At 33.9% G+C, this 12,321-nt stretch overlaps 1 protein-coding gene across 1 annotated transcript in view; it reads left to right on the plus strand.

The window, feature by feature from the left end:
* LOC145259696 (uncharacterized) overlaps positions 1 to 12,321 on the plus strand; it is a 159,212-nt gene that overhangs the window by 8,784 nt on the left and 138,107 nt on the right. Inside the window, exons 4-5 of the mRNA XM_080117371.1 lie at positions 4,771 to 4,946; positions 9,857 to 9,918. Of these exons, the coding sequence (XP_079973497.1) occupies positions 4,771 to 4,946; positions 9,857 to 9,918 (238 nt within the window). The remainder of the gene's footprint in view (positions 1 to 4,770; positions 4,947 to 9,856; positions 9,919 to 12,321) is intronic.

Here is a 12,321-nt window from a genome sequence, read left to right on the forward strand (position 1 = left end):
TAGATAAACCCCATAAGTTATTATACCATACCTGTTCACACTGAAACACTTATCACTTATTCTGTGAATCTATATTAAAAAACCTTGTTAAACTTTGTGACATATTTCCATTCTATGGAGGTCAGGTGCGAACGAACACCCCATAATTTTATTACACCATATTTCTTCAAACTGAAACATAATTATCAAAGTATACTTACGCAGATAGATATGAAAAGTTTTTATTAAAGTTTGTGCCTATTTCCATTCTATGGAGACCAGGCACTAACGCAGACCCCACAATTTTATTATACCATTCCTATTTAAGTTAAAACATACTTATCAAAGCATTCTTATGTACATCTATATCAAAAACACGTTTTTTTTTTTAATTTTTAAATTTTTTATTTCCATACTTTGTGGACCAGGCGCGAACACAGACCCCACAATTTTAATGAACCACCGTTCTGCCAGATCAAACATACCCATTCCTGTGTCTCGATACATCTATCATTATATGTAATCAGTTTTTTAAAATAGTCAACCATATAGGAGCCTAGTCGTGACTAGACACACACACACACAGACATTCAGCTTTATATTATAGATATAGTGTTCTGGCAGGCCAACTTTAATTTTGCCACTTTAGGATAAATTTTGCTTGTACTTTTTTGCTTGGTTGTCTTCCCTGTGGCCTTGCCTCTCTCTCTCTCTCTCTCTCTCTCTCTCTCTCTCTCTCTCTCTCTCTCTATATATATATATATATATATATATATATATATATATATACTAGCATTTCAGCCCGGCGTTGCCCGGGTGTTTGGAAGTGTATGTTGAGCCAAAAAAACAAAAACAAAAAAAAAAACAGAAAAGCAGTCAATTTTTTTAATTTGACCCCTATTATGACCCCTTAACATTTATTGTTTTGGGCTAAAATCAAGTTATTAAGTTAGATCCATGTCCAAGGAACCTATATTTAAAATTTCAAGTGTTTAGACCCAAGATTGTGGGAGGAGTTTGGTAGAGTTCTCAAAGGTCAAATCGTTGAACTTTGACCCCTTAACAGCCAAATTTCTAGCCGAAAAGGAATCACAAATCTCAGTAACCTGTATATCAAATTTCGAGTCTGTAGACTTAAAATTGATAGAGTTATTGCATAGGGAAATGTACACACACACAGCGACACACAGACATACACACACACAGACACACAGGCATGTTCACTTATATATATATATATATATATATATATATATATATATATATATATATATATCCACCATACTCTCCAGACCTCTCACCCTAGCCTCATCCACCATACTCTCCAACCCTCTCACCTACTGACTACCACTTTTTCAAGCGTCTTGATAGCTTTCTGCATGAAAAATGCTTCAAAAACCTAAACAATATCAAAAACGCCCTCAATGAGGGGAAAACAAATGAACACATATCCAAGGAAATGGCAGAAACACTAGAGGATGACCTCCAATCCATAGTGGAATGGGGACAAAAATGGTTGGTCACATTCAATGCTGCTAAGACTAAGCTTGTTTCCTTCAATAACTACAAGAAACCTTCTCTACCACCAATAGCAATGACCAAGAACACATTGCCTGAAAGTACTTCTTTTAAACTCCTCGGCCTAACGTTTACAGGGAATATGAACTGGAATAGATACATTGAGAGCATTGGCAAGGCTGCTGCAAGGAAGGTTGGCTCCCTCTACCGTGCTAGAAAACTACTTACGCCTGACAGTATCCTATATCTCTATAAGGTCACCATTCACCCATGTATGGAGTACTGTTGTCACATCTGGGTTGGTGCATCTGCTGCTTGTCTCTCGCTCCTGGACAGGGTTCAAAAAAGAGTCGCCAACCTGATAGGTCCTGAACTGTCATCTAGGCTTCAACCTCTGTCCCATCGACGAGATGTTGCATCCCTTTGCCTGTTCTACAAATACTTTAATGGTGAATGCTCTGACGAACTGCAAACACTTGTACCTCCCTGACGTAACTACCCCCGACAAACCCGACAAGCTACTAAGTCTCATCCCTTTACAGTCGAGATCCCTAGGTGCAAGAAAGCCTTTTACTCCAATAGTTTCTTCCCCAGAACTGCGGGTCTTTGGAACTCCCTTCCGGGATTCTGCTTTCCCAACTGCAATGATATGCAGAAGTTCAAGTGTAATGTTAACAAACATCTTTCTACTCTTCTCCCTTCATAATGACCCCGCTAATTAAGTCCCTAATAGTATCCCCCTGCTTCAAAGTGGCACTGTGCCTTGTTTGGGGTGCAAATGGAATTAAAAAAAAAAAAAAATGACTTCATCGCCACCAGAATGCAAGATTTTTACATTATTAACATAAATACACTTGTTTTACGTTGGAAAACGTGGGCTGATTCTGATTTTTGTTGGAGCCGAGATATGTTCACCTGAATTTAAAAGTTAAAAACCGCAATTACTTTCTTGTCAACAGGGTGGAACGATATAATTATCGCCCTAGAAAAGACAACATGATTCCATTTTTGATGAAAATCAGTTTCCTGTTTTTGTTGCAAACCATCTACAAATCCCAAGAACTATAAGAGTCTTCTATCATGTCTGAAAGTAACACAATGTTCAACGAGCAAGATCGGAGACGTGCCGCTGTACAAATGCTCTCTACCAATCCAAGTTATGAAAACAGGACCATTTCCAACACCCTCAAAATGCAAATCCAGACGGTTCAACGCTTGAGTACGTGTCCAAGGTGATGAAAATAAAGTTTCCGATCACCGTTATGGTCTTTGGTGTATTTTTAAGTGAGGGCCACATCATGCCTCATCACATCTTCAAAGTCGGCTTGAAAGTCAACACCTGGATGTGCTGAAGAGTGTAGTGATTCCCTGGTGCAACAAGTGCCCCCCCTCCCCTCGACCTGAACCAGCTGAACTATTTTATTTGATCATATGTCGAGAACATCACCAACACGACCTCCTACAACATCAAAGCCAGCCTGATCACTACCATCCGCCAAGTATTCACTGAGCTCCTGCCAGTGCTTATGGAAAAGGCATGCTCCCAGTTGCGGACCTGCATTGAGGCGGTGATTGAGGCTGAAGGCGGCTGCATTGAATAGATGTCAACTCTACTCCATAATCATACTTCCTGAATTTATTTTTTCAATAAAAGTCTCTTAGTCTTGTTTTCTTTACGGCAACAATTTTATCGTTCCACTCTGTATTCATACACTGTATATTTTGGCGTATAAGACAACCCTTAAATCAAAAAATCATCTTTAAAAATCAATATTTCATAAGATAATGGGTCAAACATACTCGTCACATATATCACACACCAACCAAATCATAACATCACAAACATTAAGTGAAAAAATATTAAATACTAGCTGGACACCCGGCGTTGCCCGGTCGCTGAAACATGATATTTTAATTTATGCATATTGTGTATGTATTATTATAGAATTAATCCTCTCTTACAGGGCTCTATAGACAAATTTATCATTAGTTGACCTTTGACAACTAAATATTCTCGTTTGCTAGCCAAATAGAAAAGTTACTAGCTAAACCCATGTGATTTTTGGAATATGGCATCTTCGTTCTGTGACGATTATGTACATCATAAAGATGTTTCTGTATTATTTTTTTTAATAAGTGTAATTTTAAATATACAAAAATTTTATGTTGACACTTGAAGATTCTAATTTCTTCAGATATTTTTTTTTAAACAGCCTTCGTTAAAAAAAAAAAAAGTATATTGTTCTATTAAACTTTTATTGTTTAAATAATTTAACTTTGTTTCATAAAAAAAAAAAGTTGAAAAGATATTTTTCACTCAGTAGTGAGCTTTGGAAGATTGTCAGTGAAAGAAATGCAATCGCCAAAAGATAAGCGTTTTATTATTTCTAGTCGCCACTTTGAAAAATCACTCGCAAATGTGACTGTTTCACTCGCAATGTAGAGCCCTGCAATCTGTAGCCTAGGCTAAATAAACATAGTTTCAAGATTTAGCAGTCATCTTATTCAACCGATATATGATGAATTTATTAAAATTTCTCCAAGTTTGTACCTCGTCTTATATGCTAAAATATACGGTATATATATATATATATATATATATATATATATATATATATATATATATATATATATATATATATAAAATTTATTTATACAAATATTGATGGCTACATATGTGCATACATGTTTCTGTAATCACCCGTTATTGGGGAGATTACGTCTTCAGGCCAAGAATTACCCTCGAATTACCTTGGCCTCCCCAATAACGGATGATTACAGAAACATATATGCACATATGTAGCTATCAATGTTTGTATAAATAAATTTAATATACCTGCTCTGTTCACTCATTAAGCACTCTTTGGTAGATGTTGTTTCATTGGATGTACTTCTAGGAAACTAAACTCTACTGCCAGTCTATCATACAACTTTAAGCATATCGCTTAATTAAATTATGGTTTGTGATTTGTTTATTTTATTTCGTCCATCGTCCATCATCATCATCATCATCATCATCATCATCATCAAGAAGTTGCGTCCCACCTGGTACAGACGTTGTGGGTTATGGATCATCTATCTCTGCTTCGAGGCATTCATTTTGTCTCTCTCTCTCTCTCTCTCTCTCTCTCTCTCTCTCTCTATATATATATATATATATATATATATATATATATATATATATATATATATATATTCTATTTAACTTCAAAGTTCACATCTGTAAATCCGTTTCTTATTTTAATTTATTTAAAACAATTTTTTTCCTTTCAGTTCGGGGCATGATCTAACTGTGGAAGGGATCATCACAACAATTGCGAAAGCTATGAAAGGAGATTTCTCACGTGTGAAGCGGGAATACGCGGTGGAGTTGACCGAAGATAGCTATGATGAATTTGTCGCAATTCCAGATGTTTATGGATTGATCCTTGTTTATGAAAATAACAAAGGTTAGACACAGTTTCTTTTTTTTGTTTGTGTGTGTGTGTGTGTAGCCAATTGGCAGGAAGGCAAAGGATAATTGAAAAATATCGATACTTTGTATTTGTAACTGGTGATGAAACAATTCCAATATTGTTCCTGATTCCGATCCTTTATGAATCTAAATATTAAACTATAAAATAGTTTATATTTAGATTCATTGATCGAACTATTGTTCTCATCTTGAATGTTATTTGTGCAACGTTTCGGTTGGTTTGGCCTTTGATCATCCTCAGGCATGTTGGTTGTTGTTTGGAAAAGAAAAGAGAGAAGTTACTGGCTCTGTAGATATTTTCGTATTCTTTGAGTCAATCTCTGTTTTATGGCCATGGTTTCGTATGTGTGAAAAAATTGGTTGACATGTCAAGGGTTGTTTTTTCTACAATTAGTAAGCTCCCAAATACTATTAATCTCTAGGTTTTGATCTGTTTAGATATTTTCTGTATTCTTTGAGTTAGTCTCTATTTTATGGTTATTGTTTCGTATTTGTGAAAAAAATTGGTTATCAATAAAGATCGAACGGGAATTATCTCCCTTCCATTGTCGAAATTTTTAAGGATGTACAATATTTGTTTTTTTCTACAATTAAAGGCTTCCAAATGCTATTAATCTCTGGGCCTGGTTTACTTAGTAATTTTTCTTTCTTTTTTAAAAAATTTTTTTTTTTAGCAAATGTGTTGTCTGCTTGAGTCGCCTGACTCTCCAACTTAGATCCCTATCAATTATTTTGACCTCGTTCCACAATGGGAAGTGGGTTCTTTTTTCTTTCCATATGTAATCAGTAGGGCTATGACAACAGCATACTCTTTTCATTGCTTTTGCTCTCGAGTATATATCTGACAGTTAGACAATTAATCACCCGAAGATCCCATTACTACATAAAAACATATAAGATATCAATGGATATATCTGAGAATCAAAACAAAGAAAAGAATATGCTGTTGTCATAGACCTAGTGATCAGCTAGTCCCGACTTTTCAACCTCTCCCCATGTCATGACTTCACAGTGTTCTTTTAGTTTTACCTTTAGGGGGTGACCATTCTCACCTTTGTATAGTTGTACGCAGTTGCATGAAATGGTTACTTTGTACCGATTATCGTAAAATATATACACGTGTTAAATGTGTATATATTTTTCTCAAACGTAAAAACACACTTGTGGGAAAAGGGCGATCTATAGATTTTAGTTTTCCTAGTAGTTTAAAATAAATAAATACTTATTATTTCATTATTACTATCAGCAGAAGAAGATTTTGTTTTAAACAAAATCAAATAAAAAAGATAAATACAGGAATCGTTTTTGGCATCGGAAAATACGTACAAATTTGTCCGATTCTGATACTGATTCCGATACTCCATAAGTTCTAAATTTTTCTGATTCTTGATTCCAATTAATCGTCCCAACACTAATGCAAGCACACAAGAAAATATGGCCGCTATAAATAAAATAAAAAGAGAACTCTAGGAAATGCTTGGTGGTTCTCCAGTTTTGTACCAATATTGAAAACTGCTTGTAATAAAATAAATAAATAAACAAAATATTATAAAAATGTTATCACATACTTGGCTTAGATATTGGCCAGGTAATACCGAAAGGTGTACTAGTCGACGATTATTATGATTATTTAGGCCAAAAAGTTTTGTCAGTTAAAATATGTTTTAGAATAATAAAAATATTTACAATAAATATTTATAATTTAGGGATGTTAACTTAAAAATGTTATCACAACAATTTAATTGACAAAACTTAGAAATAGTGACATGTAAAAACATCAAGTGATTATCTTTATGACGTATACTAATGATTAAATGTTTTTTTTTATTTAAGAAAATCAAATTTTACGATTTTTAGTGATTAAGTATTTTTTGGGTGAACACTTTATTATGGAGAGAAGGCCACTAGGGATGAATTTAAGATTTAATCAAATATGGCGACTAGTTTCTCCCGCATCAAGCAAGTCATGAAATTTTATTTTCTTAAATAAAAAAAAAATACTTGATGGAATTACGTGATTTTTGGAATATGCCATTTTTTGTTCTATGACAGGTACGTACATCATAAAGACTTTTCTGCATTTTCTTGACATAAAATTTTCGGACAAAGTAGGGATTTCAATCACCCGACCTAAAAAAAGTGAGAAATAAAAATGACTCCTCACCCATCTAAAATAAAATAAAATAAAAACTTTCCTTACACGGACGGTACTCCAGGGCAGATTGGCTTGTTTTTTTACTTGTAAACAATTACTTGTCGGCGCCGATTGTGATATTCATTCAAAACAGACCTGAATACCCTAGAAATCAACTTTTTAACCGTAAGTCCTCATTTGGTAAAGATATCAATTCAAATTTTAGTTTAAATAGTTTTATTTTATTTTTAAAAATTTTGTAAATAAACGCACTCTGCCTAAAAAAAAAATAAATCTTGGCCATAAATAAATAATGTAACTCGTTATTATTTATTTATTTTTTATTTATTATTTATTTATTATTATTTATTTTATTTATTATTATTTATTTATTATTTATTTTATTTATTATTATTTATTTGTTATTTATTTTATTTATTATTATTTATTATTATTTATTTTATTTATTATTATTATTTATTAATATTTATTTATTTTATTTCTTCATTATTATTTCTTTATTTTATTTCTTCATTGTTATTTATATTTTATATTTAGTTATTTTATTTATTTTTATTTATTTATTTTTATTTATTTATTTTTTAATAAAAATATCGATCCAAAGATTAATTAAAGTTGTCAAATATATAAAAACATGAACACTTGGTCATGAAAATCTGCTCGAACATGCTAAGGTGAAGGTTAGACCAGTGTCAACCGAAATCTGTCCTTTTTAAGTGAAGTTGGTCAGGGTCCTTATTTCCTACTTGATCCAAATCTTCATTATAAGTGCAATTCTAGATAAGCACCGATGCTTGTAGCAGTTTTTTTCAATTAATAATTTAATGACCAAACGAAATTGTTATGGAATAAGCTGATCTGTCTATTTCTGAAATAATGGACTCACTCAGAGACTGTAGACATAGTTACATTTAGCACGTTATTGGGTAGTGGTCCATTCTATTTATTTGGTTTTGAGTTGCACTTGTGATCGCTTGTCAATCAAGGTTCCGACTTCGACAATCAGTCTGGCAGAAAGTAGGCTATCTGGCAGGCTGGGGCATTCGTTCTGAGTAGTTCTAGGAGGTCCACCTTCTCAGGTTATATCTCCTGTCTTTCGGGTGGAGTAAGTTTATTGCTTACTGCCTGAGGCGCTCATACTGGAGAATGCAGACTGAGCCGCGTAGGCAAGTATTAAAAAGTCAGAGTGTGCTTTATTTAAAGGGGCTAGCTTGACTCTCCCCACTTTCTGACCTTCTGTCACATCATTCTGTGGTGAGAAGGAAGTAAATAACAGGGATCACAGATTACTTTATTTTATATACAGGTGGGGGTGGGGTAGATTGCTCTTGTTCCCACAGCTAGTAATTATATTCTTAGTATTACCTGTATTGAGGATGGCATATTCAACCGGAAGTAGACTAAGAGCTGATTATCACTTAGCACTTTTATCCATTGTGTTATGAATCTTTGTAAAAATAACATTCAAGATGAGAACAATAGTCCAAATAATCCAAATTATCAATCCTCATCTCAAAAATTCAGAAGCGAAATTCCACATCATGTTTCAGATTTTTTGAGATAATGATTGATAATTTGTATTATTTTGACTAGTGTTCTCATCTTGTATTTTATTCGTACATTTTCGTATTCCCATCACCTAACAGATATAAGCGCTAAGTGACAATCAGTTCTAAGTGACACTCTTCTGAAAGTTGAGGGTTCAATCCTCAATAAGTTTATAGAAGCTAAAGTAATTGTAGAAAGTAAATAGCCACAGCTAAGAGAGAATATATCGAAACCACCAGAAAACGCACCGAAGCACAGAAATTAGGAACTCGTGATTTCTGAAAAATCTACAACAGTGTAGTAAATAATGGGAAATCAACAATTCCCCTACTATCCAACAATCTTGGTGTTTGTACGGCAACCGAGAAGGCTAATCTGCTCACCTCCAACTCTACTTTAGACCCAGCAAACCACTCCCTTCCAGATTTTTCTCTGGACAGAAAGCACACTTGATGATCTGAAAATCATCCCTTCTCAAGTACATGATATCATAAAAAGCCTAGACACCTCAAAAGCATGTGGACCTGATCTCATTCTGGATGTGCTATTAAAAAATGCTCTGCTGAGGTTGCTCCAATTCTCTTTAAGCTTTTCAACAAATGCCTTAACGAATCTTGCTTTTCTGACTGCTGGAAAACTGCTTCTGTGGTACCAGTTTACAAGAATTCTGGCGCAAAAACTGACCCATTAAAATATCGCCCCATTAGCCTTCTCCCTCTTTTTGCCAAAATATTTGCGTCTATCTTGTTGCTCAAAACCCTACATAGTGCCTTTGCAACTTATGTCTCAGATAGTAGCCCCCTACATCAAAATGGCAATGTGCCTAGCATGGGGTGAAAAAAAAAAAAAAAAAAAAAAATACAGACGATACTAAAAATGCACTTATTAAAAACATGGTTGACGGAATACGGTTGATTTGATAAAGTGTTTCTTCCGAAATTCTTGAATTAGACAAAATGCATCTGAAGAAGGCCGGAGGTTACATTGTCCAAAAGGATTGTGAGAATAACATTCAGGATTAGAACAGTAGTTCGAATGATCTAAATAATACAAGTTACCAGTCGTCATCTAAAATATTCTAAAAATAATAATTTTATGTATTTTTACTTACAGACAAACGAACAGGTAATTTAATAAAAAATTTATATATAAAATTGAATATATATATATATTTTTTTTAGATTCTAAAGACCACATCGAAATATTTGAAAAGATTGCAAAAACCTTCCAAAATGACTATCTGGTAAGAAACATTTCCAGTTTTATATTATTGTTAAAAAAGTCAAGAAAAGAACAATCACCACCAGGGATGCCAAATCATTACGGCATATCAACCCTTTTCAGGTTATTTAATGCTGAAGACCAATCTACGGTACACAATTTCATTGTCTGGGCAGCCGAGCAAGGTTTTCGTCTATTGAAATAAATACAACGCAAAAAACAAAAACAAACAAACAAAAAAACAAAAAAACAAAAACAAGCGGCGGCCGAACTTTCTTGCCTTTAGTACTCTAATTAAATTTTGACACCAGCTTAACTTTCGGCAACCTACACCCAACGGTGTAAGTCACTCAAACAAATATATGGCATTCCGGCATATTTCTTGAGACATTTAATTGTTGCATTACTTTCCCTGTTTTCTAGATGTTGATAGATGATTTGGCGTCCCTGACGAAACGTCTTCCAACACATTATGTATTATAATTAGGACTATGACAGCAGCAATAAAGACTAATCATGTTGACTAGCAGATTGGAAAGAAAGTTCTTGCGGTTTTTAACTTAAATTCAGATGAACATATCTCGGCGCGAACAAAAATTCATTGATCGAAATAAGCATCATCAGAATCACACTTATATATATATATATATATATATATATATATATATATATATATATATATATATATATATATATATATATATATATTGCTAGAAAAAAATGGAACCTTTCGGTTGATACTTATTGAACATAGGTTAGACTGATGATTGAATCAGAAAAAGTGAGTTTGCCAAGACAGTTAAATTTAGAACAAATAAATGAATAAATAACTAAATAAAAAGATAATATTCAAAATCTAATCGCTCGATTCCTCTCCCTCTCTTTCAGGGAAATACGGAAGCGAGAGCGATAGATACTGTAAAGGTTCAAGCAGCATCTCGTGTGAGGATAATCAGAGTTATAGAAGTTTAGTAAAAAAAAAAAAAAAAATGGGTGATTTTATGAATTAATTGTTATTTGCGGCCAATAAGATCAATTATAATAGAAGTTTTTTTTTTCAAACATAACTCAATTACAAACCAAAGAAGTGTTTTAGCATGTGTTTTATGCTATTAAAAAACAATATTGATTAATTCAAATTTAATTTAATTTAAATACGGAAATTTTACACGGAAATATGAAAACATAAAATTAAGAGTTACGTCCCTTGATAATTCAAGGGAAGGAACTCTTATTTTTGGAAATTACTTTAATTACCCCCCTTGGTTTCGAGAACCCCCCCAAAAAAACAAACAAACAAACAAACAAACAAACAAACAAAAAAAGTTATCCTGTAAAAATATATAAAACCACACGATCATAATATACATTTTGGAAAGAGTATCATTTAAATAAAAGTTGAATATCTTAATATGTCATTTGATTCGGAAATCGTACGAATGTTTTGCAATTGATTTATTCTGTAGGGATATATCTTGTAAACAGCAACTAGGATAATCTTGTCCAGTCACAGCAGAAGCTGCAATTTGACATCAGACTAATCTACGGTACACAATTTCATTGTCTGGGCAGCCGAGCAAGGTTTTCGTCCATTGAAATAAACACAACGCAAAAAAATAAAAAAATAAAAAAAGCGGCGGCCAAACGTTCTTGCCTTTAATACTCTAATTAAATTTTGACACCAGCTTAACTTTCGGCAACCTACACCCAACGGTGTAAGTCACTCAAACAAATATATGGCATTCCGACATATTTCTTGAGATATTTCATTGTTGCATTACTTTCCCTGTTTTCTAGATGTTGGTAGATGATTTGGCGTCCCTGACGAAACATCTTCCAACACATTATTTTTAATTTTTTTTATTTTTACATCGAGATCACCCACCACTTATCAAGGCCCGAAGGTCACTCAGGGATAAGGGTTATTGCGTGTACAGTAATCAATGAGATAGTATTGTAGTAATCATTAGTATTGGGGGTTTTGATAGAGTGTCTTACTTAAGGGGGCGGTTTGTCAGGAGTTTGTTTATGTTGGACTTGAAGACGTCCAAGTTGTAGTCAGATGGGAAACAGGCAAGCGGCAGAGAGTTCCACTGGCGGGTAGTTCTAAGAAAAAAGCTTTGCTCATGGAATCTACGTTTGGATTTAGGCACAGATAAAGAGTGGGGAAAATTGTTGACAGTAGTTTCAGCCAGACGGGTGTTTCTTGTGAAAGATTGGCGAAGGCGGGGGGGACGAGGGATTAGAGCTCAGACGAGCACCTGCCATAGAAATAACGATAAAGCAAAGACAGGCTCGCAAAGTCTCTTCTGTAGGAAAGAGGTTGCAGGGAAGAGAAAAGGGCATCCCCCACTAAACCACGAAGTCTATTTTGTACTCTGTCAAGGCAGGATAGGCTGCTTTTAGCAGCTCCTGCCCAGATGTG

This window comes from Euprymna scolopes, chromosome 35 (genome assembly GCF_053919585.1).
Source record: "Euprymna scolopes isolate OS-2025 chromosome 35, ASM5391958v1, whole genome shotgun sequence".
Lineage (NCBI taxonomy): Eukaryota > Metazoa > Mollusca > Cephalopoda > Sepiida > Sepiolidae > Euprymna > Euprymna scolopes.